General features: G+C 37.1%; 3 protein-coding genes across 4 annotated transcripts; 2 read left to right on the top strand and 1 right to left on the bottom strand.

Annotated features, from left to right (window-relative positions):
• The first annotated feature begins 516 nt into the window (after positions 1-516).
• boka (BCL2 family apoptosis regulator BOK a) lies at positions 517-11,545 on the top strand. 2 transcript variants are annotated; one of them, XM_060867773.1, is made up of 6 exons: positions 517-710; positions 789-871; positions 1,735-2,015; positions 3,481-3,609; positions 6,280-6,443; positions 10,442-11,545. In XM_060867773.1, the coding sequence occupies exons 3-6, from the start codon at positions 1,790-1,792 to the stop codon at positions 10,565-10,567; spliced, it is 645 nt and encodes a 214-aa protein (XP_060723756.1). In that variant the 5' UTR covers positions 517-710; positions 789-871; positions 1,735-1,789; the 3' UTR covers positions 10,568-11,545. The 2 variants fall into 2 exon arrangements, with proteins under 2 accessions (XP_060723756.1, XP_060723755.1); XM_060867772.1 differs by having other exon boundaries at positions 518-710; positions 1,732-2,015.
• A 3,235-nt stretch (positions 11,546-14,780) lies between these two features.
• Positions 14,781-19,464, top strand: atg4b (autophagy related 4B, cysteine peptidase). The gene is made up of 13 exons (XM_060867770.1): positions 14,781-14,841; positions 15,314-15,415; positions 15,485-15,556; positions 15,676-15,774; positions 15,863-15,964; positions 16,071-16,143; positions 16,296-16,375; positions 16,666-16,856; positions 16,969-17,047; positions 17,724-17,869; positions 18,485-18,541; positions 18,620-18,710; positions 18,829-19,464. Exons 1-13 carry the CDS (start codon positions 14,832-14,834, stop codon positions 18,900-18,902), a joined length of 1,176 nt encoding a protein of 391 aa, XP_060723753.1. The 5' UTR covers positions 14,781-14,831; the 3' UTR covers positions 18,903-19,464.
• dtymk (deoxythymidylate kinase (thymidylate kinase)) lies at positions 19,397-23,579 on the bottom strand. The gene is made up of 5 exons (XM_060867771.1): positions 23,347-23,579; positions 22,581-22,689; positions 22,306-22,396; positions 20,740-20,937; positions 19,397-20,159 (listed from the first exon to the last, which is right to left on the bottom strand). Exons 1-5 carry the CDS (start codon positions 23,474-23,476, stop codon positions 20,049-20,051), a joined length of 639 nt encoding a protein of 212 aa, XP_060723754.1. The 5' UTR covers positions 23,477-23,579; the 3' UTR covers positions 19,397-20,048.
• Positions 23,580-25,603: the final 2,024 nt, after the last annotated feature.

Raw genomic sequence — 25,603 nt, 5'->3', positions numbered from 1 at the left:
TTCACTGTAATATATTATATTATTAACAACAACAATAATAAAAAACAATAATAACAACAGCAACAATAATAACAAGAATAACAAGAATAATAATAATAATAATAAATAAATAAATAAAAATAAATAAATAATAATAAATATTTTAGTGTGTTATGTGAGTGACTGCTGAAGCTTTGCTCATCAAGACAATTTAATATTTTGTCCGTCTGAAAACGGAAGAAGCAAAAATAGTTCCGCAAACAAAGACGTAAAATTAGCGCCAACATGCAACGTTTTCCAAATCAACAACAACAAAACCCAGCAACGCTATAATGGAAAACATTAACTTGCCTGACAGACAATATAACAATAAATATGGCTAGTTTTAGATAATAATCGGACTGCATTGCGGATATTATAACAATGAAAAAGCGATGTTTCTTTTTTCTTTTTTTCTTTTTTTTTTTTAATATTTTTTTTCCTTTATTACTAAGTGACACTTGATTACAAAACACAAAGGTAAAATGTTCTAATACGATTGAGGTGTTAGTTTGTATCCTGCCTTGTATTCAGACCCTCCCCCTTTGGCACTGTGGATTGGCCATAGAAGGAAACTTCGCCTCGGATCTGCTGTATCTGTAGTCGAGCTTCACACGAACAGGCACCGAGAGCAGAGGAATGATACACGCCTTAACCAGGCTGTTCTGGGCCAAAATCGCTTCAAAATGACGGTTAGTGGGCGGTGAGAAGTTTAGCCCTTCTGTGTTGTGTGTTTCTTTTCCAAATATGCTTGTGTTTTCCATATCTAGTGTCAGTATTGAAGCTTCTCAGTCTCAGGCTGTAAGCAGACCTGGAATAACCAGTGGTAAAGTGTCATTACAGACATACAAAGGTAAGCTGTTTCTATCTTTTCTGGCACAAACAGCACAACAGCTTGGAATGATCAAGTCATTGATCTGCTCATTGTTTGTGAATTATTTGCTAAAATAATATGATCTGTGCATCCAGAATATGTATGAGGACCTGTGTAGCCTAAACAAGATCTAACTGATCTAGAGAGACAAAGAAAGAAATCCTGTTCATGAAACAAAAAGTCATTCCTACATACTGATTAAGAAACAAACAAACAAAAAACATCCTTACTATAACTTATCTAGAGAGATGAAAGGGTATCTTTTTTTTTTTTAAATTGATCAAGAGATCCTTGTGATGAACTCATCTAGAGAGAAGTTATTCTTGTCATAAACTGACCTGGAGACAGGGGTTCAATAAACCATGGGTTAGTGAAGAGCACTTTTGCTTCACACCACCAGGATTCCATTCACACTACTGAGCGTTTTTTCTCTGGGTACTCCTGTTTCCTTCCCAGTCCAAATACGTGCATTGTAGGCTGATTGACGTCTCTAAATTGTCCATAGTGTGTGAATGGGTGTGCAATTGTGCCATACAACCTGTAGGCATCCTGTCCAGGGTGTCTTCCACCTTGTCCAGGAGTCTCCCGGCTCCAGGTGGGATTAAGGCTACAGGTCCACTGAAACCCTGTGAAGCATAGACAAAAATGGATGGTACAGAAATGGGTGGTGGACTTTTGGATGACCTGATCTAGAGAGAACAAGTGATACTTACTCTGAACTGAACTAAAAACAAAAAATAAAACCTTAATATGAGCTGATCTGACAAGAAAAAATCCTTACATGATGCATTGTGAGATGTAAAGACATTGCATTTAACAGTCCACCTCTTCTCTTAAAGCAGGTTTTCTTCTCTGCAATAGCAGAGGAGAAACGGTGCTCCCACACACAGGCCACTGATGAAGAGCATGGAGATGCTCCGTCGCTCATCAGTGTTTGCAGCAGAAGTCATGGAAGTGTTTGATCGCTCCCCTACAGACAAAGAACTGGTCTCACAGTCAAAAATGTTGTGCAGGGAGTACATTCACTCAAGGCTAACTAGAGCTGGAATTGTTTGCACCAAATCTGAGTTTGGATCTACAGGAGGAATTCTCGGAGAAGTGTCCACTGTTCTTCTTTGGTTAGGTAAAGCATGTTTGATATTACCTTGGAAAAAAGCTGAGGATATAATGATGACTTGCGGTAGTGCTGCTTGTCTAGGTTGTTTAATATTCATGCAACCTGTTTACATTCACTGGTAGGCAACACAATGCTGGTGTATAGTTATTGTTGCATTGAAAACACTCAGTAGGTCTGGTAAGTTAAGTGTGTTTAACCAGGTGTGATTAAGCAACAGACTCTGCTGTTATGCTCTTATTATCTCCATTGGCGTTATGAAAATGTATTTGAGATCCATCCTCCGATAGGATTGTGCAATATTAATAGCCACATCGGTATTCATCTTCTCCTTTACCCTCTTAGAGTTTCCTTTATACTTGATTTCATAACCTCTTACAGTGCATTTAATAGTTGTCTCTAGGTCTCACCCATGTAAGGGTATAAACTATTTTGAGAATTATTTAGGGGCTGTGTTCATTTTTTTTTTTTGCTTAATTGTATAGCAGACATCCCTCTTTATGTTTATTATAACATTTAGTTAAACTGTTTTCCGCAGTCAAGACTGTACACACTGCAAGCCCATGCATGTCACATGATACTTGTGTGACTGTATGGACTTTGTTGTCTGTGTTCAGAACTTAACTGTATTTTCCCAAAATTTAAAGTCACAAGTCTTTTAAATGGGCTCATATTTGTACTTCTATTTTTGTCTGGGTTTCCTCTAAGTACAGTTAGAGAGAAAGCAACTAATTTTTTTTTTTAATTTTATCGTAGAGCAGATCTGAATTGGCTGGGGAAATGCTGGAGATTCCCGCCCACGGGTTACCCTGCTTAACCCGTTCAGCTTCAGTTGGATGTAAACACTTCTGCAAAATGGAAGAATGTTGTATAAATCTGAATACTTACAGTGATCAGATCCATTGTCTTGAGGAAATATTAAATATTTGATGTAACCTTGATACATTAAAAAAAAAATCGTATCAACAAACTAAGGATTTACAGTTACATTCATGCATTAGCTACATGCTTTCATATATTATGACTAATAAGTGAGTCAGATCAAAGGAGGCTTAAAGGCTTTGTGTGTAGTAATAAAATAGGATGTCACAAAAGTCTCTATACATAGTGAAAATGAACACTTTTTAGCAAAATGTTAGGGCGGGAAGCTGACCGAGATCGACGTGCAATTACATGCACATGATGTGGTAACACAAATTTATCATGAGTGGGAGAGACTCTGTGTTTTTATGGCAAATCATATAAAGGATGTTTTACATTTTACTAAAGGTGTTCATTTCCCCTGTGTATGGAGACTTTTGGGGCACCACTGTATTTAAAATCTTATCCTAGAGAACGTTTATATACAGCAGCAGTGTTTTCCTTCATCTTGTTTAGTGTTAAAACATACATAGACCTCCACACAGAATGCCCACAAAGATTCCTTTCATGACGTTACATTAATCTGCTGCTTCTCGGTTGTTCTGTTTCCTAGGTGATGAGCTTGAATACTTGCGACCCAACGTGTACCGCAATGTAGCAAAGCAACTGAATATCACTGTGGCATCAGAAGGGATTGTTTCTGATGCCTTTCTGGCTGTAGCTGCAGAAATCTTCTCCACAGGTTAGCCATATGGATGCATTATATGTGAATCTTATTCATGTGTAGAAGGGGATGATAAAATCACAGTACTGTAACAAGAAACAGAGATTTTGTATTTTTGTTTTGGTATAATATGTTATTTGTATATTAATGTCAAAGTAGACAACATTAAATGACAATTAACGCTCCAGTCTCGTGTGAAACATTAAATTACTTGAATTTAACTTGATTTGAACACTCCTATGTACATGACATCACTGTTACAGGATGACATTTAAAATCATATTCACACACATTCATCATTATTGATTGTTTATTGATCCTTATGTTAGTGTATGTGTGTAAGGTTTAAATTTTATTGCCCTTGTCTGAACACTGGTGCTGAATTATAATGTAAGAAGAAGCCCAGCACCATTGTGTCCCAGGCAAAGTAATGGAAATATTCAGAAGAAACCCAACATGGAGTCCACATTTAGACGGCAAAGACCACAAATTATTATGGAACACATAATTCCAGCGTGCCTAAAGCTGGTTTATCTGTGAAGTCAAACTTTGCTCTTTCTAAAGCTGCTGAAAGTGGAGTAGTTTGAACATTTATATACACATACACTGACAGTGATGCTCTTTTCTAGTGAACACAATCAGATCATTCAGTGTAAACAATGTCTGTGTTCAGAGCGGGAAGAGAAGAGGAAAAAAAGTCCCATTTTCATCTGCACTCTGCAAGTTTCCAGTCTGTGTAGAATTTGTAGAAGAATGTCTTAATGGCTTTTGCTCATTCTTTTAGGCTTAAACCATTTAGAGGATATGTAAACCTGAGATCCCATTTTCATCCTTTTGGAGTAGAAAGCTGGCACCAGTTAAACCCTAGACTATTTTTGGAAGAATTGAACCTCCTCTATTTCTTTTTTTTTTTCCATAAATAGTTTTGCATTGTTCACGAAGCAGAAACCATGCATGATATTGGCTAAAATTCCATGTGTTATTACGTTGCATAGTAAAGTGTAGTATGTAAAGTATAGTAAATAGTATCTATGTGGAGTATCTGTGCATGTTCCTCACATGTCTGTGTCCAGTATTTGCTGTGATCACCCTTTTCCTTGTACAAACATCATCAACACTCTTTGGTACGATCTCACAAAGTTCAATAAGGAAATCAGAAAGTTGGTTATTTCCGGTGTTTTAGTCACATTTGCTTTAGCCTCGAAAAAGGCTGCTTTTATCTGAAAAGCAATGGTTCACTGCAATGTGTCAGTAAAAAAATTTGTCTTCGTGGGCTGTAACAATGAGTCAGATACTTACTGACTGTTTCAGTAGGTGTGACAGATAATCCTAACCTCCTCAGTGTGTCTGCATTTACTGAGAACAATTTTTCTTTTGTACCGGATTTGGACAGAGGCATTTAAAGGAAGTTTCAATAAAACAGGACTCTTGTTTCATTGTTTGGGGGATATAAATGGATATTTCACACCCTCAGTACTGACTTCAGGAAAGAAGAAGTGATTTGTATGTTTAAGAGTGATCCATTAGTGTAACTCGAGTAGGTCACAGATCACAGTGAGAGTAATGGGTGAAGGAACTGTGTGTGGATTGTGTGAGGGCTTAGTTTTCTTCCCTAATGGATGTGTTTTCCCTGTTGGACATTTCTTATACAGGCTGTTAAGTCTATTTATTGACTTCCTTATCAGGCCTGAGCGATTTTCATGCTCACTTGAGAGGGAGGAAAACGTGGGTGTTTTCTGGTTGGCTAGAACTTCAAACCCAAGCGTATATCACTGAGCCCAGGCCTGGATGTTAACACAGTGACACTCTATCTTCCTGCGTCTGCTTCCTCTCTCTGGACATATCAATTACATATTTATTGTAGCAGAAATACACTTGAACTTCATAATGTTTGGCTATTCCTACTCCTAATTGTTTCAGTGTTTGCTTAGACTTTCTGATACATTTTGAATATGTTACATAAAAATGTAACGATTTAAAATCTTTTGTAAGTAAAGCTGTAAACAGCTCAATACATTTGAATGTGTATTCGAGTGTCCTCGTTTATTTTCATAGTACCTGGCATAACAAGAAAGTAGTTTTATTAAGATTTAATGTACTATAAATGTGAACATGAGCCACGTAATGTCACGCAAAATCTAGGTACCAAATAATGTTGACTGACTTAGTCCTCTCATGATCACTATTATGCTGTCTGGAAATTAAACCACAGTGAATGCTTCAGTTAAAAGCTTTGCTCAGTAAAAGTCTATTGGATGGCTGTTAGTGTGTTAATATAAAGCCATGTGTCCTGGGGAGGCAGAGGATTCTGTGGATTTTTAGGAGGAAACGGCTGCTCTGTTCTTGACCACTCGACAGCTCCCCTGACTGTTATGTAACACACACACTCACACACGCACACACCTCCTCTTCCCTTCCGCCCTGTGGTGTTTAGAAGATGAGTTGCCTGGCAGTAGCTTTATCATACACATTTCTGTCTTGCACATACACACAACAGCTAAACTCAGGAATTTCAAACAATGATTGCATGTAAATTTGTTAGCAGTTATTTGGGAAACAATTTTATATCTGTTTTAAATGTTAGACATTGAATTTTATGATGTGATTAAATGTGCTGTGTATTATTTGTGTAACTGAACATTGTGTCACTCTTTCTTCCTCTCTCTTCCTCCCTCTTACTTTCTGCAGGGGTGACGTGGGGTAAGGTGGTCTCTCTGTATGCTGTAGCTGGAGCACTGGCAGTGGACTGTGTCCGGCATGGCTACCCAGCCATGGTCCATACCATCGTAGACTGCATGGGCGAGTTTGTTCGCAAGAGCCTGGTGTCCTGGTTAAAGAGGAGAGGAGGTTGGGTAAGTATTCACCACACTAACACTTTCTAGGTCAACATGACACAATTTCATGATACATTAAGTTTATCATAGTTTTTTAAGGATTGCTTACATATTGGGTTAGGCACTGAATACCAGGAAAACAGCATGTTATACAGTGTTCTACAATAATATACATAAGAATTTTAACAAGGAAAAGAAAAACAAGTTAAATAAAGCCTAAGGATAATTTTAATATGAGGTTTTTTATTTGTGTAGATCATTTAATAATACCTGTAATAAATGATATAAAATAATACTACCTGCTTTTTAGTATGATTTAATTTAGCTTTATAGAACCGTGCTGTTGAGTGCTTGATTCTGATTGGTTTGAAAGTATTGTTTCATCAGAACCACTCTGACAATAATAGCAGCTGGAAGAGAAATCATGGGAAGAGAAATAATGGGTTTACACTCATTTTAATACATTAACAATCTATAACATCAAAATATTGTTTTATTGCGTACATGTATTTAGCAAATGATTACATTTATTTAGCACTTGAATGTGACCTACAGCTATGTTAGGAGAAAGGGCCTGCTGAAATTGTCTATTGTGGAGCTTGGCAGTGCTAAGATTTGAGCTCATTCTAGTCATAAGCCAAGTAGAATCAATTTTAATGCATTCCTACATATTCTCTTTGGCATGAGTTGATTTGGATGCTGATTTGTTGATTTAGTGCTACAGATGAATGCTACTGATAATATTTATCTTACGACAATTGAAACTATTGTACAGAAAGGGTTTTGCCTCCTGTTCTTTATTGTTTGTGCTACTTGTATCTCTGTGGTAAACAGAACAGGGTGGAACAAATAAAGAAAGATGTACTGTGCTGAATGTTTTATTAGAGTCTTCACCACGGTGGTCTCTTTGCGGTCAGAGCAGGAGAACGATAGTTTTCAGCTGTAAAATGTAAGCTAAAGAAGTGATATTAATCCTAGACAACATATGCCAGTGTTACAAGAACTAATTAACAGAAAAGAACTGGATGTCTGCCTTTTCTGGTTTTAATATCAATTACTTACACACAACAATCTTCCTGCTGTTATGTGGCACAATCACAACAATCTTCCTGGCCTGCTGAAAAAAAAAAATCTAATTTCTAATGCACTTTATAATTCAAAGCCTTTTTTTACTTCAAATTTATTGTAAGCTTGGGTAGGTTAGGCCTGAGTCAGTGTATGGCAAAAATGAAGCTACTACAGTAGGATGCTCTTTTGCTTTTATATAACAGTCTAAATCAATACTCTTAAATTTTCTTAACAATAAAGATAGTAATGCAAATTTACTGCTGCTGTGGCTAAATAGCCTAGTGTACAATTTCTCAGGTCAAGCCAGTCAGCAGACTCCAGTTCCCAGCATACACTGGGGCTGGAATCCACTGTTCTCAGAGAAAACTAAAATCTTAAATCTAAGAGACAAAGCAAAGTTCACCATAAAATGTTCTAGGATTCTTGCATTATTTTAACATAGTTTTCTGTGTGATAACCCAGAAATTATAGCGGTATGAAATAGTCTATAGTATTTTGCTGTTAATTCTATAAAATGCCTACATTTCTGGAAACACTTCATATTGTTCATATAATACACAGCACAGAATTATAAACACAGTGAGTGAATTGGTGCTAACCTAAAATGCACTGCCGTTGACCTGTGGCTCTGTGCAGACATGCAGTCCCTACATAATAAGGTTTAATATTTTTTAATGATGCATTAAAACATTCATTGCAAACTGACCATACTGTATAGCAATTTTTGACCCAGGCACAGTGATCTTGAGCATGTAGCTATCTACTACTGCTGAAATGTTTAGTCCAAAATATTTTGTAATTCATAATAACATTTTATAGGAACTTTAAAGTAACTGATACTTAATCTTACTTATTCAGTTTCCCATGCGAAAAAAATACTTAATATTTTCATTTTGTTTTTATTTAATATTTTTAATTTCGAATTTCAAAGGCTATGACTTTCAAGAGGAGAGCAGGATAGTAATACACCCTATTTGATATGCCAGTATGTCAGGTTAATTATTCGTACACATATTCACACACTCGTTTACACCTTAGAACATTTTTAGCACAGCCAGTTTAGCTATCATCTTGTTTTTGGGAGGTGGGAGAAAACTGGAGAACCTGGAGTAAATCCAGAGAGACAGGGAGAGAACATTGTCCTCGTTTGGCTAAGACGTTTATTCAAAGTGCCTTTATGAGACAAATGAAATGCACACCTGAGCAGTTGAAGGATATGGGCCTTGCTCACAGGCTCAACTCTGACAGCTTGATGGTACCAGAATTTAAAATCACAACCTTCTACAACAGTAGCTTTATGTTACTCAACTCTGCACAGACAGTCACCTGAGCTCAGGATCGAATCAGGTATTTGGCAGCAGCGATACCCACTTCCATCATGCATGTCCTATCTACAAGTAGGGATATTCATATTGTATTGAGCCTCTACTTCTATTGCTGAATGCCTAGAATTGTACGTTGCTATAATGGGATTAATAATGCATGATGAGAGACAAGCACACAGTGTTTTGGCATGTCTGTAAGTTGTTTTGCTTTGTGATTAAAAGAGCATACAACTTTCACTAAGGACTATGCTAGAAATGAAGCATTCAGGGGTGTTGTGCGATTAAGACGACACGCCCAGCTTGGTATATCTGTGAACAGTAGGCTGTGTCTCTACATGCTGATGTTTATGCATGTGATTAATCTCTCTTCATTCAGTGCATGCTTCTGAGGCTTTGGTGAACTCCTCATTATGTGCCGTCTTCTCCTCCAAGCTCTTCCAGTCTGGCCAGTTTTCTGTTTAACACTTTAGGTAACTGAATATTGTGTCAGTTTTTGGGTTATCATAAGGATTTGATAATGTATTGAGCTTGAAATGAATTTGAAGGTGAATCTGAAAAGCACCTGCAGGCAAAGTCATTAACTACCTTTTTCAAGGTGTCCTGCTGCAGAGCGTCAGGACATGGCTCAGTCTCAGGATTTGGTTCCTGCTATTTTTGAACTAACCTAAAACAAGAATACACCTGACATTAACATGGCATAAAAATGTACAGGACAGCTAAATGGTAGAAAATAATACTTTACATAAAGCGTTTATCCATGAGATGTGAATGCGCTGGTTTGTAGCCTATGTGACTCTGATTGTGTTCTGTTTTACTGATGAAAATTTGGTTTTATCATTATGATGAATGATTCCTTAATTAATGATATCCAACCCTCCCTTTGGATCCTCTCATCCCTTTTAGATCTTAATGGATCTGAGGTCCTGTTGTAATTTTTACAGTCGGATTATCAGGCTGTGAAATGCTGACACACTAAAGCGCTGTTTAAGCAGCTAGGCAACTTCAAACGAGAAATTTTCACCTCATGCCAGCTTCCTGGCACAGACAACAATCGAGTCATTCCTATTTCATACGCTTGGTTGCTTATGTAGTTCCCTCTGACTTTGAAGGTCATGCTGTTTTGCTACTAGACTGAATTTCGTCTTTGATAAATATGTGCGCTCCTTTCCATATCGGTTGCGTAATGTGTCAAATGCTCCAAATCCATCTGAAGGGGACTTTGAAGTGGCTCCCAAGGCTACGTCATAGCCACTCAACCCCTGGACCCTCAGTGACATTGTGTGTTGAAATATGACCGTGTGTTGGCTTTGGCTGGAAAAGCACATAGCTGCGTACTAGTCTCATTTGCTTGACAACTTATGAGGGTTCTCAAAGCTTTATTTATTTTCAGAAAGACATTCACTAAATGACCCAGAGTAGCACTCAAGGGAATCACTATAAGAATTCTTTCTACACAGTGTTCAAAGTATGGTGCAAATGTTCAATTTTTGTAGCCCATAAAATTCAGAGTAGCCTTTTATGTTAAAAGCCAATACAATAATACAATTTTTACAATAAATCTTACGTCTTAAATTTTATTTATACGAATGCATCATAACATTTTGTATGTGTCTTTTTTTGCAGACTGACATTACAAAGTGTGTAGTGAACACAGACCCCAGCTTTCATTCTCATTGGCTGGTGGCTGCAGCCTGCACGTGTGCACACTACCTGAAGGCCATCGTCTTCTACCTGCTGAGGGAGAAGTGAAGGCACTACAGAGAGGCATTGGACATTGAGCCTCTCTTCTGTTTTTGGTGGAGAGAGCTGCCATTTCACCGCTTCAACCTGTTACTGCTCTTAGTGTGTTGACACATGCAGGAAAGTTGCACTGTGCCGTCAAAGAACAGCTCAGCACAGACAAATGTTCATTAATGTCTTCATGCATGAACTTCAAGGTGCAGTAAGGAAGTTCAGTGGATTGATGTCTATAGGTGATGCTACATAGTGGGCACAAACTGTGGGGAATTTCCCCATCAGAAACAGGAAGAGTGATGTGTTTGTCAGCAGTGTGTTATATTCAAGCCATACTGTCTAACCCTAATCTGCACTATCACATAGTGACTCTTATTAGTTTATCCATGTTTTTAGTGGACTGCACTGTTTTTTGAATACACTTTATTGATAATGACACCTTCTAATACATCAAGTGTTATAAAATGGGCAAGATAGAAAGCATTGCGTTTATTTCTGCTTGAGTTTTTCTGACCAGAACGACTCTCTTAGAAATAATATATATACGCGTGTGCACGTGTGTATGATCCAGTGAGAGAAAGAGAGGATGGACATAAAGTGAAAGAGATTAAAAGGTATGAAAGCAGTAAACAGATCTGTCTTTTCATTTCTTGGCCACTCTAAATGGAACAAAATGACGTATCTGAGACCTTCAGTCGTCTATAAAAAAAGATCTAGTAAAGCCTATAAGCACTTTGTCCTAAGCTTTCAACAAGGCTAAGGTGTATCTTGTGTTTCTGTTTGTTGTCATAACTCTGTCTGTGCTGTAATATAAAAGTTGCTCTATGAACTTTGACTGCATTACACAATTGCTGATAACTCTTTGTGTATTAGATGTTTAAATAATTCCTTTTTGAGGAATAAAGCATTGCTGATGTGTGCACATTGCCAAGCCACAATGAATGTCTGTAGAATAAATGCAAGTAAATGGAGAAATGGGTTGAGTATTTCCAACATTGGAAATGTGTAGGATTTTTTTTACATCACAACAATTTTCTAATTGAAATTTACCTTAACTTTGTCCAGTGGCAGGATTATAGAGAAATGTGATGTTCTGTAATATCGGCTAAGCCACCTCCTTTAAAGGAAAGTACTTTCCTTTAAGTTGGAAAAATTCAAAGGATAGAAAAGGCAGAATGACAACCACAGAGAAATTTGCTCACAGCTACAAATTGCAGAGAACCAGCATGACTGCAGCTGTCAGTATTCTAAATGATTTGAACAGTTGACAGAGTGTCTGAGGCTGAAGCTAACTTAACCCTGCAATAAAAAAAAGAATAGTGGCAAGTACTAAAATAAACATCTAATGAGTCTGATATATTGGTATCAGTATTGCTGTAAGAATATCTTACTATCACAATCATTGTGAATTTGGTTTAATTTAGATGTTTGGGTTTCACACACATAATTCTGTTAGATTTGCATAACAAAGGCCTTAAGCTATATCTATTTTTGAAAGTTTTAATGAGTGACCAGACAGGCCTGAAAATAGGCATTTTCTTGTGATTGCACAGATTTATGTCACCACAAGATATTAAATGAAGCTCATGGAATGAATGTTTCATGGAATTGTAATGTATGTAATGTTAGCTATTTTATCATTCTGTTATTTTAATTTGGAAAATTAATAAAACAAATGCCAGTAGTTTGGTTAATTTGATGTGCTCACGTGTAAAGAAACCCGGCCCACTGTTTAAAGTATTAGCTAACACTTCTCTGCTCTGATTTCAGCACATTTCTACGGTGGAGTACTGTTTATGATGCAAATTTCCCTTGTACAATTCAATGCTTTCCAAGTAAAGTCTAATTGCATCATGATGTAACTGAAAATGAATTGTGCACACAATTGTAACACAGTTTTGTGCCTTATTTTTGTGTCTTACAACTGTCAAACAAAAATGTCAAAATAAAAAAAAAAAGTCTATGAAAGTAATGGTTAGGTTCTACAGTTTTTAGTGAACCTGAATAATCACAAGACCTAACAATTGCACTGCATTATTTATTACTGTTGGCTCCTTGAGAAACTGTAAACCAGGATTGAGTTCAGCTTCATTTCATTCTTTCTTTTCTTTTCTGTTTTTTTTCCCCCAGCATTTGGCAGTTGCCATTTGCTAGCAATTGAGGGCTAAGGACCTTGCCCAGGGACCCAGTGGTGGCAGCTTAGTATACCTGGGACACAACCTTCAAGCAGTAGCCCTAACACCTTAACCAGTAAGATACCATTCCCAAGTGACTTTAGATAAAGTCTACCAAATAAGAACAGTAAGCATAAATGCAAATGCACTGTAATAATGATGCCTTTATTGATATAGCAATTTTGTTTCAATATATTAATATTGATATATATAATCAATATCAGAATCAGAATCAGATCTTTATTGCCAGGTATGTTTTCACATACAAGGAATTTGTTTTAGTGACAGAAGCTCCACAGTGTAACAGGATGACATTGACGAGACAGAAACACATATAAAACCGTGCAATTGAAATATAAATAAGTATGTGTTTTAAGTAAATAATGTAAGATTAGTGTTGTGTGTTCTGTGTATGTCAAGTGTTCATCAGATGGATTGCCTGAGGGAAGAAACTGTTCCTATGTCTGGTCATTCTGTTTCTCAGGGCTCTGTAGCGTCGACCAGATGGCAACAGTTCAAAGAGTGAGTGTGCTGGATGTGAGGGGTCCAGAGTGATTGTCTTTGCCCTTTTGCACACTCTGGAGAAGTACAGATCTTGGAGAGTGGGGAGTTTTGTGCCAATGATTTGCTCAGCAGTCCGGACTAGCCTCTGTAGTCTTCTGAGGTCAGATTTGGTAGCTGAGCTGAACCAAACAGTAATTGAAGTGCAGAGGATGGATTCGGGGAAAAAAAAATAAAAATTTATATATATATATATATATATATATATATATATATATATATAAAATAGGTATACTGCATTTTGTTTTTTCGTTGCCTTGTACTGAATTTTGTTGCATAAAATTTATATATAATACAATGAAGTTGAATCTATTCTAATGTGATGCACATATTAAAAACTACTCATAAGTGCAGTTACACTTTATGTATGGATAATATACATGCTATTAAAATGACACATGTGAATCCAAAGTGATTTGTACTGAAAACACACCATTCAAAACAACCCAGAGCATAACAGTGTGTGACTTTCCAATAAGCCCTTTTAGTGAGTCCACTGTAATAGTAGGACAACCCTTGTGGGATTTGCTCCAGATCATTTTGGTTAATAGTGGTAATTGTTGTGCCATTAGGGCAGAGAAATGAGCAATATTGTATGGTATATTATATAGTTATAGTATATTATACAGTATATTATATAGTGTCAATATTGAGAATATCCTTTTTTAGAATATTGTGTATTTTAAGTAATGTTATATCATCAGCTGTCCCCATTGATCTTGAGTAGATTATAAAAGATTAAATGTATAGTTTTTCACAGGATGTTTAATTCTGCATCTGATCTTCTAGCTATAATATTTCTACCATATTTCTAACTCTTACACGACTCACTTTTTTGTCTTGCAATATTCAGTAATGATCAACTCTGGTGTCTTGTTTGCACACATAAACCTTTCATTTCTATCTTTATTACGAGCTTAAGACTTTTTTTTAACTTTATAAACCAGGATATACCGCCACCTAGTGGTGAATAATAATATTGCTACAGCTGTCGACGTGTCAAAATAAGCTACAGGACAGTTAGGGGTGTGAATCATTTTGGCATATAATTTTGAGAGCAAACTTATTTTCAGACATATATATATATATATATATATTCTCACAATAACTTGAATATAAACATCTACTTGAATTCAATTATTTCCTATTTATTATTTTATTTTCTAAGAATTCTAAAGGGGTAAAAATGTTTTGCCAATTTTACTTAAAATTAAAAATGACAATAATGAAACATTTCTTCATTTAGAGATGTATACAGACATAATAAGCACATTTTTGGACAAGTTTTTATAGGAATTCTTTAAGGTCTTAACTCTTACTACTTGCACAATAATACAAAACCTGCTGTATGTTCAGCAACTTCCGGGTTAGGCTGGAACTGACGTCACCGTTTCTAAGGCGTTACAATGCCTTAAAGATTGTCCCGCCCACATGCAGGATTTCATTGGATGTTACAATTCACCTTCCCCAGTCCATAAATTCTATTGGTATATTTTGCTGTCGCTCATATTTCAGTCATGTTAGGTTGAACCACAACTGGCAGGATGGATGCGGGTAAGGCTCTTTAGGAAATACTATTACTCTGCATTTTTGTGAAACCTTAATACATTTCAATCAAATCAACATTAAACGACCTGCTGTGACGGATAACTAGCGTATCTGTGCGTGTCATGTTGTGTAGGATGTGTCCGGGCACAAACATATAGAGACGAGTTTCAGTGCAAAATAACTTGATGTTTCACTGACAGGGAGGGATCACTTTTAAAGGTCTCTATAATCCATATATATGCTTTTCCTATGTTTGTTAGAGGTCCAGGTTTCAGTTTAAAGGTGTAAATATCCTATAACTAATGTCTTAAAGTTATTGTCTGTCATGTTATTGCATCACCATATAGAGAAGATGGTTGTTAGCTATTAGATGTCATCAGTGTGATACTGGCAGGACATTTTCCAGTCTTTCCACCTCATTTGATCCATTGAATGCTTTCACACCACTATAACAGCTCTGTTATTGCTCTCTGTACAGCCACTCTTACCTATGATACACTACGATTTGGGGAGTTTGAAGATTTCCCAGAGACACCTGAGCCTGTCTGGATCCTGGGGAAACAGTCCAGTGCTCTTCTAGGTAACTAATAAGGACACTGTGGAATTAGACTGTATGCTGAAGGCTTCTAATATGTTTGTCATATTACAGAGAAGGATGAGATTCTGTCAGACATTACTTCACGCTTGTGGTTCACCTACAGAAAGAACTTCCAGGCGATTGGTGAGTGACATGATACATGGTACACAGTGACTGCTACGCAGTTGTGACCTTTAGTAATTACTGATTTATGTAGATGACGTAGCAAGTCTAGTGAAGTCGAAGCCATACTTCTGTTACAGGAGGAACAGGACCTACGTCTGACACAGGATGGGGTTGCATGCTGCGATGTGGACAGATGATTCTTGCTGAAGCATTGCTTCGCAGACACTTGGGTCGTGGTATGTCTGTAAACTGCAGTGAAAGCCCTGCATTTGTTTTTCCAGTTCACAAAGCAATACTAAAACAAAGCATAATGTGTGTGTTTAGAATGGAGATGGGTGAGAGGTCAGCAACCAAGAGAAGAGTATTTGAACATCCTCAATGCCTTCATAGACAAGAAGGACAGCTACTACTCTATTCACCAGATAGGTAAAAGTCAGTGCTGTGTTGTGTACAGAACACTAGCAATGTTTACAAGTCAGATGTATTGTTTGAGGACCCTAGAGTTATGATTAGTTGCCTTTTTTACTTTCAGCTCAGATGGGAGTGGGAGAGGGCAAGTCCATAGGCCAGTGGTATGGCCCAAATACAGTGGCACAGGTACTCAAGTAAGTCGCATTACCTATGTATGTCATCCAGAATGACAGGAGAAAATAATTGTGAACTCGTTTTCTTTTGAAACACACACTTATGTATCTATGTATTTGTAGGTAGGTGTGTGTGTGTCAGTCTGTAGTAAACATGTTTTTACTTCCTGTAGGAAACTGGCAGTGTTTGACACATGGAGCAGATTGGCAGTTCATGTGGCCATGGACAACACTGTGATAATCGAGGAAATCAGTAAGTTGATATTAATGTAATAAAGAATAAGTATTCACAGGCAATAAAGCTACACAATATTAACAACTAGGTAAAAAAAAATAGAATAGAAATAAGACAAGTAATTGTACATGCTGTGCAATTGTTACATATAGTTACAGTAGAGAATGTGTAAATGTTACAGGATAAAAAGCAGCAACAGTAACAATAATTTAGAGTTAATCTGTCAAATAGGTAAAAAATAGTTTTTTTGCAAGGCACGATTTGCAAAAGAATGATCACATCATTTAATGTGTGTTTTTAACTGTCAGAGAAGTTGTGTATGCCGTGGTTGGACTTTGAGAGGGGAGGGTGCACAGACCCTTTGGAGATGAACGGGTATATGGAGGGGGCATGTGCCATGGCTTTGGAAGACACAGCTGTGTGGAAACCACTTGTGTTGCTCATCCCCCTGCGCCTGGGCCTCAGTGACATCAACGAGGCCTATATTGAAACTCTAAAGGTGAATAAATGATACGGACCCCCACACTACATAATCCCTATTTATTTTCATTACATTCTGTTCCACAATGTTTACAGTGGATTGCAGATTTCTGTATACGTTGTCTCCACAGCAATGCTTCATGATGCCCCAGTCTTTAGGAGTTATTGGTGGAAAGCCGAACAGCGCGCATTACTTCATCGGCTTTGTTGGTAAGCATCGAGGTGATCATATCTAAGCATATGAGTGTCAGAGATATTCTGTGTTTCAGTATTGATTGAGAATACACTCGTTGAAAACTTTTAACATACTCACAATGGTAGTATTTCAATTTTCAGCAGGTACACACCTTTACAGCAAGAACAATGCAAGGGAATCCAGTCACCCTGCTTAGTAATTGTCAGTGTAAAGCAGCAAAGATTTATGAACTACCATAAATAGTGTGTTTGGATTCCTGTAATTCCACTGTAGCCAAATAAGTCTTGTGGCTTGAAGTAGTTATTGTGGAGACCTCCAAGTATTAATAGTGAATACATAGATGATTAACATTGGTGAACAACCTTGAAATTGTAATTCTCACTTTCTTCAGGCTCAGTTGTTCAACATTTGTAAATATTAGTTAGAAACAATTTGCATGGCAACAAACATGTCAACTTCAGAGAACGAATATATGTGCCATTACTTGTTCTTTAGGGTTCCTTCACTCATTACAACATCCTTTCATACATTTCTTGTCACTTTACACATGCTGTATGATTTGGATTCTAGTTATGATGACTGACTTACTGTCTTATTTACACATCTAACCATGTACACTTGAGCTGATTGGAACTAGTGCTTACCATTTCCACTTAGCTTCATGGCTGTACCTCATGCTGCCCCCTGCAGGTGAGGAGCTCATATACTTGGACCCTCATACAACTCAGCCAGCTGTAGAGCCGTGTGAATATGGAGAGATTCAGGACGACTCCTATCACTGCCAGCACCCGCCGTGTCGCATGCACATCTGTGAGCTCGACCCATCCATAGCTGTTGTGAGTAACTCAAGTCTCAAGGCTCCAGTCTTCCTCTAAAAGGGATCTCTTAAGGGCTTTCCGTTTCTATTATTTAAATTGAACATAAATCTGTAGAAAAGTAACTTACATAAAACAAAGTATAATATATAATAAATTATCCATTGTCGATGATTTTACACACAATGTCACTGTAAATAAGTACCTATGGCAAAAGCCACTCTAGAAAGCGTTTAACAGACATAATTGTGTTGCAGCCCAGGCAAACCCTTAACATTGTGATAGACATTGTCTTTTATATATACTTCTTTTATATATTAGAACGTTCTTTCAATTTAAAATCTGGTTACCTGGGGAAAAATAGAGAAAAAACGATAAACAAATTATTTGTAGACTCCATTTCAACTCCATTATGGCAATGTGACCACCGTTATCTGATTACAAACCTTACTGATCAAAGATAGTTAATATCATCGTACTAGGAAGCTATTAACCATGTTTAGACAGACTTATTACCAGGATTATTTTGGATATAGCACATGACCCGTTGAGAACACTGGAATCTTTCTTTATAATATTCAGAATTTGAGCCATTTAACTCTGTTTACTTAAACTGGCATGTTTTTTTTGTTTCAGGGCTTCTTCTGTCAAACAGAGGATGACTTTGATGATTGGTGTGCACATATTCGAAAAGTGAGTTTGCATTGTGTTCAGGCCTGGTGCTGGTTATTTCTGTGAGTCTTTCTGTTAATTAGAACATTTCTCTTGCAGTTATCAAGCTGTAGAGGTCTTCCCATGTTTGAACTTGTAGACAGTCAGCCATCACATCTGATCAACACCGAAGCCATTAATCTCACTCCCGGTAAGCCCATATCATTGTGGTATGATAGCTGCTTTCTCAGCTGTATTAATGTCTACTCTATATAAAAATGATTTTGAATATGGTCAGGTTTTAACTATGGCTGAATTATCCCTTGCAGATTTCTCAGACTCAGACCGGCTTGAGCGTTTCTTTGACTCTGAAGACGAGGAGTTTGAGATCCTGTCTTTGTGAGGATGAGAGACGGAGAGAGAGCAAGATTGTTCAACATACAGAACTCAGTGCCACGCTCCCAGAGAGGAGTCGTACACTGACATGAGGCCTGCCTAGCATTTGGTGGCATAGTCACCTGTGTAAAACTCAGCTTCCTGCTACACTGACCACTCTCTGTGTCATTCTGGGTCTTGAGGTCAGAGGTCATCGCCACAGGCTCTGAAGAGTCTCAGTATGTTCATATTAACACTCAACATGTATCCATTTTGAGTCTTAACACTTTTCGTTATAAAGTGACTGTGCCTTTTTATGCGCCTACACTAATTCAGATTTGCCATAACTCACTTTCGGTGGTCATCAGGAGCATGGCTCCTCACAGTATGTTAATGACCTACACTGCTTTGATGTCTGTAGCAAATTGTAAATGAAAACCAAGATGTAAAGCTTACAGACCAAGTAGGTTAGCTTGTGTGCTACAGTACATTTATCAATGTTTAGAATATCTGTACACAAGATTATTTTAAGATTATTTATTTAATCAATTGTACAAAAGCAAAAATAAAAATAAACATTATACACACTGTCCACTTTATTAGGAACACCTGTACACCTACACATGTATGCAGTTGTCGATTTAATCAGCCAATCATGTAGCAGCAGCAGCAACAATACAAAAATTATGCAGATAAAAGTCAAAAGCCTCAGTTAATGTTCATACCAGAATGACTGGTCTGAGTTTTTTTTTTCCCCTGCTGATTTTTGGGTAATTTCACATACAGCAATCTCTAAAGACTTGAGCCAGAATGGTGCAAAAAAAATAAATAAATAAGTGGCGGTCTGAAAAAGAAAGAAAAAAAAAAACTGACAGAAAGTCCATAGTAATTTAATTACTCTCTACTGTGATGTCTTACTGAAGCTCTTGACAAGTATTTGCATGATTTTATGCGTTGTTCTGATGGCACACAACTGAATGGCTAGATAACCGAATGGTTGTGCAGATGTACACGTGTTAAGTGGATAGTGAGTGTACATAAAATCACAAAATATTCATTTAATAAAAAGGAGAATTTAAGAAGTAGTGTTACTTCCAGGCAATGTCTGTACACAGTATACAGGTGATTAAAAATGAGGTTATATCCACGGTTAGCCACGAATTCTCCTTACTGTTCATTTCCATAGTTCTCCAATTGGTAGATTCTCAGCTGTATTGATTATGTTCTCGCACAGCACTTTAATTTCACTGTGTACTACTTCTATGCTTCTGGCTGCATCAATCACCTGAAAAATGTGAACAGAACAAGAGAAGAGAATTTCGATGAAAGTCGATGAACGCTGTAGCAACATGTATTAAAGATCTTCACATGTAGCTAAATGTCAGGATTAAAAAGGACATTAATGTTTCATTTTACATAACACTTGTTAACCCAGCATTACATCTGTAAGGATTTTGAAGATCCACAATGTGTTTTATTCCCCCTGGCATTGCAATACCTCTAGCATGCATTACACAAGAACATCAGACAACCAAATACCTAACGGGAAAGTATCATGGACTGACGTACTCAGTTCCATCACTTTTCATCCTTTTGAGTGTCTTATTCTACAATGGATGAATGTCAATATGCATCCATTTAAGCATCCATTTAAATCCATTATAATCTCCACAATAAAGACTTAAAAAGATACTTGTTATTTAATGCCTCCCAAATGGAACAGGTAACATCTTGGGAGCTCAAAATCTGCTTAAAAGTACCAGCTCCTTATGCAGCATCTTGCACAAAAGGAGTGGGGATGATACTTTGTATTAACAGAATGTGTCAAGATATTGCATAAATGACTGCTACATGAAGCAGTTTACCTTCCAGTTAACTGATGGATCCTTCATGAGTTGTTCAAATCTCTGCTGCACTGAACGCTGAAAAGAGCTGGTCTCGTATCGCTCTGTTCCAAACTCTCCACGTCCGGCTGCCACACTGGGGTTCAGCTGCAGAAACATCACAAGGTCTGGCTTTGGCAGACCCACATCAGGATTCTTACACCACTCCAAAGAGAAGTCCTAAACAGCACACATAATATCATATAATATCAAGTTTGTGAACTCTTTAGAACCTTCTATGCTTCTGTATAAATATGACCCAAAACATCATCAGACTTTCACATTTATCAAGTCTCAAAAGCAGACAAAGTGTCTAGACTCAAACAAAGTAGAGAAATATTATACTGGGTCATTTTTTTTATTCAGGAAAATATTCCGATAATATATATCTGTGAGAGGCAAAAGTATATAAACCTCGATGATGGAGGTGGGCGACTAAGGGGAATGATTGTGGGCATAGTCTTTTTAGACCGTTTAACATCATCTTGCCTAAATGTCTGCTCAGTCAGTGTATTTGTATTTACAATGGTATAATTTTGTTGCACACTAGCTCACACAAAGCACATGGGAGTTTTAAATATAACTATGTAATATGTAAATACTTTATGTAAATACTCACCAAGATGGACATTTTCTGACATTTTTGTGTGCAGGATTTAAGAAATGATCAGTATGATGTTATGGAGAAATGCACAGTGCATTAGGGGGTATGACCTGAATACCACTGCAGTTGGTGAAGTGCTGTGTGCATGGGATTAATTGATGTTAATTCCCATATACTCCTGTTAATTCCCAAGGAAAGTTTCCAGCCATGAAAATTTCCAAAATTTTGCAACTCTAAGTAGTATCATGCTTTTGGCTGCATCTGGGCCAGGACAGCTTGCCATCATGGATGGAACAGTGTATTCAGAATTATACCAGTGAATTTCAAAGGAAAATGGCAGGCCATCTGTCCATGAACTGCATCTCAAGAGATAATAGGTTATACACAAAGACAAGGCACCCAAGTCTCTGTACCAAAGAATGATTAAAGAGGAACAAAGATAATGTATGGGAATGGCCAAGTCCTGAGCTTAATCCAAAAGAAAAATTGGGGAAGGACCTGAAGCAAGCAGTTCATGTGAGGACACCCATCAAAATCCCAGTGTTTAAGCTGTTCTGAGGAATGAGATAAAAGTCTCCCAAGATGTGCAGAACTGATCAACAGTTACAGGACGCTTTACTTGCAGTTATTGCTTATCAAGGGCTCACAACTGATATTGAAAGCAAAGGTTCACATACTAAGTCACATATGTAATTCTGAATCATATTTCTCAATAATTAAATGAAGAAGTATAATATTTTTGGCTCTTTTGTTTGACTGTGTTCACTTTGTTTACTTTTAGAACTTGTGTGACAATCTGATTATGTTTTTGGCATATTTATGCAGAAATATAGGAATTTCTAAAGGTTTCACAAACTTTCAAGTGACAGTGTATACATCACAAGTGTGCAGTATAACCTATTAATAAAGTGTTTCAAATGCAAGATGAGGATTTTAGTGCTCACAGGTTTGGCACTAGTGAACGCCACTCCAGAAAAAGCATAGCGATCCACAACTAGGGTGATTCCCTGCTCCAGCTTTTTCTTCATCTGAGGCCTAAAAGGTGGATAAAAGACTGAACAATAAAAAGAGGATAATAAAACTAAAAAAGTACAGTATTTAGAATATTATAGTAATTATTCGTAATAATAATTAAGCAAAACGACATGCACGTATTATAGCTTCAAATGCATAAACAGAGTGTAATGATTATATGCCAGAATAACAAGCAAATACTCACACCAGCTCCCAGCGGTTTGCAGAAAAGAGCAGGTGTACAGTGTGGTCCTCCAGGTTGTTCTTTTTCTCCAGGTATGAACTGATCAGCTGCCCAATCTGTGTTGTTCTGTCTATGAACACAAAATACAATCACTGCCCATTTTTTATTGCCCATTATTATTGGATGTTCAGGGTGAACCCCTGAACATCCATGCAGTCATCTAACCAAGCGATCGCAAACAATTAACATCATCTTAAATGAAATAACTGAAATTTGTCATTCATTTAAGCACACTCACCATGTACTTTATTACTAACATGTATATCTGCAGTTATATAATCATTCAATAGTGTGCCATCAACACATATGCATAAAAGTGTTTGAGTTCATATTCACATCCAGCATTAGAATGAGAACAATTGTGATCTCTGTGACTTTGGATGCTGGTGCAGGAACTTCTGGTCTCGAGTTTTACACACTATGGTGACAGGAAGTCGACATTTTCTCAAGTAACCATGCTTTACAACCGTGGTGTAGAAAAGCCTTGGTGTGCATGAGCTGCTGCAGGAGAAAACCACATCAGATTCTTCTCCTGTGAGCCAAGAACAACAACCTGAGGAGACCATTTCAAGTCCTCAACCATCCAGTTTGTTCTCATGATAGCTTTATAGCTCTTTGTAAGCTTACACGAGAAGCGAAAACGCTTGCTTTATGCAATTAATACTCTTGTAATATATACAAACTAATGTCAGTGTAGATGGAGTAAAATCCTGGGAATATTTATTACCAGGGAATCTCATCATCTCGGCGGGTCTCCCACTCTGTTGCAGAGCATGAACAAGCTTCTTACACTGCGTGGTTTTTCCAGCCTTGTCCACACCCTCTAGCACGATTAAAGAACCTCTTCGACAAGACATATCTTTATAAAATATGTTTTAAAAATGCTATAAACTTCTTAATTATGACTAAGACACGACCTTCTCGTCGTTCCTACAAGACCCCAGTTCCCGCCTGATGAAGCAAGATTGCGTCTGTTCTCAAACGATGTCATAGTAAAAGTCCTGAAGTAAAATAGTAAAAACATTTACCATTAAAATATATATGTAGGAAGAAAAAAAAAAAAGGTACTTGGAAACTCCTAAAAACATGTTTTATTAAAATATTCTGTCCTACAGAGATTTTAAAGGTTAGAACTCCATTATAGAAAACCTCTGTATTTTATAATCCTTATACATGATTTCCTGATTAGATAAATGCATCAATTAGCAAGTGTACAGGTATTTTAATTAAATTATTCCTTTTGGGGCTTCTGTAACACTTTATAATTATGATGAGAACGAGTTTTGGGTTTTATTTATACAATGAAATCAAGAATTAATCACTGATGTTAGAAATAGTGCATGCATTATTTGTCTGTGTGACTGTGTGAGTGTTTCTATATAATTTTTGTGTGAAGATCTAATGATGTTTTAGGTCATATTTATGGAGAAATATGGAAATATCTAAATGTTTATATTTCAGCATAAATATGACCCAAAATTCATCATTAGATTTTCAGTCCTAAAACTAACAGAAAGTGAACGAAATCTAACAAATGAGCCAAAAGAATCTACGTCTTCATTTAATTATTGGGTAAACATTGCCTTTACATTATTCTACTGTCCAGTGCCAAATGATGATGGGTTCTCTTCTGAGCCTGATTCCTCTCAAGGTTTCTTCCTCTTAATATCGTCTCAGGGAGTTTTTCCTTGCCGCCGTCACCTTAGGCTCGCTAAACTTTAATTGTATGTATTTATTTATTAATTTTATTTTATTTTAAAATCGCTGTACAAATAAATTAAATTTGAATTTGACACTTCAACACTGGGATTTTGGTGTGTGTCCTCACATGAATTGCTTGCTTCAGGTCCTTTCACAACATTTTTTTTAATTGAGGTCACAACTTTGACTTGGCCAATCCAAAATTATTTTTGTTTCTTTTTAATCATTCTTTGATACACAGACTTGTGTGCTTGAGCTCGATGTCTTGGGCTTGGGCTCAATAGGTGTATGACCAATTTTCTCTTGAGATGCAGTTCATGGACAGATGTCCTGCCATTTTCCTTTAGATTTCACTGGTATAATTCTGAATTAATTGTTTCTTCAATGATCGCAAGCTGACATGTCCCAGATGCATCAATTCAAATCAAAACAAATCAAATCAAATCGAATCAAATCAAATCAAATTTTATTTGTCACATACACATACATACAGAGTACGACATGCAGTGAAATGCTTTTTATGTCTGTCCGGTATTCAAGCATAAAAAGGAATGGAATTAAGGATAAAAATAAAACCAAAAGGAGATAGATAAATAAAGTATAAACTATATAAAATATATGAATATATATGTGAAAATATATGTATATACATAAATGCGTATGGTAGATATTGGCAGTACAAATTAAAATTATTTAGTGATTGTCCTTAAAGTGTCCATGTGCAGTATGGTGTGGTATAAAGTGGCACTATGATGTGCAAGTCCAGAGTTAAAGTGGCAGACCAGAGTTAAAGTGTCATAGTGCAAAAAAAGATTGTGCAGAAAAAAAGGTAAAAATGGATAGAGAGGTCCAGTACTAGATCTTGGCTGTTTCCTGGTTTAAACTCTGTATGGCCTGTGGGAAGATGCTTCTCTTCATTCTCTCTGTGTTTGCTTTCAAGGAGCAGAAGCGTTTCCCTGAACATAACAAAGAAGAGTACATTGTCGGGATGGCTGAGGTCCTTTACAATCTTCCTGGCCCTGGTCTGGCACCGTGTGCTGTAGATGTACTGCAGGTCAGGGAGCTCGGTGTGGATGGTAGGTTCAGCTGATCGTGCCACCCTCTGGAGGGCTCGCCTGGTGCTGTTCCCGAACCAGGAAGTGATGCCACCCATCAGGACGCTCTCAATGGTGCAGATGTAGAAAGTCTTTAGCACCTGAGAAGGTAGTTTAAAGTCCCTTAAGCGTTTCAGATGGTACAGACGCTGCCGGGCCTTCTTCACCAGGGTGTTGATGTGACAGGAC

This window comes from Tachysurus vachellii, chromosome 4 (genome assembly GCF_030014155.1).
Source record: "Tachysurus vachellii isolate PV-2020 chromosome 4, HZAU_Pvac_v1, whole genome shotgun sequence".
NCBI lineage: Eukaryota > Metazoa > Chordata > Actinopteri > Siluriformes > Bagridae > Tachysurus > Tachysurus vachellii.
Note: the sequence above shows the minus strand (reverse complement) of the source record. Positions and strands in the feature narration are given on the sequence as shown.

What these genes read in the sequence shown, in the direction of transcription:
- boka (XM_060867773.1), top strand. Translation starts at nt 1,790, where the DNA reads ATGAAGAGCATGGAGATGCTCCGTCGCTCATCAGTGTTTGCAGCAGAA. An exon ending in TGCAGAAATCTTCTCCACAG is followed by an intron (nt 3,610 to 6,279) that starts GTTAGCCATATG and finishes TACTTTCTGCAG; the next exon opens with GGGTGACGTGGGGTAAGGTG. An exon ending in TAAAGAGGAGAGGAGGTTGG is followed by an intron (nt 6,444 to 10,441) that starts GTAAGTATTCAC and finishes CTTTTTTTGCAG; the next exon opens with ACTGACATTACAAAGTGTGT.
- dtymk (XM_060867771.1), bottom strand. Translation starts at nt 23,476, where the DNA reads ATGTCTTGTCGAAGAGGTTCTTTAATCGTGCTAGAGGGTGTGGACAAG. An exon ending in CGAGATGATGAGATTCCCTG is followed by an intron (nt 22,690 to 23,346) that starts GTAATAAATATT and finishes TTGTGTTCATAG; the next exon opens with ACAGAACAACACAGATTGGG. An exon ending in ATCCATCAGTTAACTGGAAG is followed by an intron (nt 20,160 to 20,739) that starts GTAAACTGCTTC and finishes CACATTTTTCAG; the next exon opens with GTGATTGATGCAGCCAGAAG.
- atg4b (XM_060867770.1), top strand. An exon ending in ACAGTGGCACAGGTACTCAA is followed by an intron (nt 16,144 to 16,295) that starts GTAAGTCGCATT and finishes TACTTCCTGTAG; the next exon opens with GAAACTGGCAGTGTTTGACA. An exon ending in TGTGATAATCGAGGAAATCA is followed by an intron (nt 16,376 to 16,665) that starts GTAAGTTGATAT and finishes TTTAACTGTCAG; the next exon opens with AGAAGTTGTGTATGCCGTGG.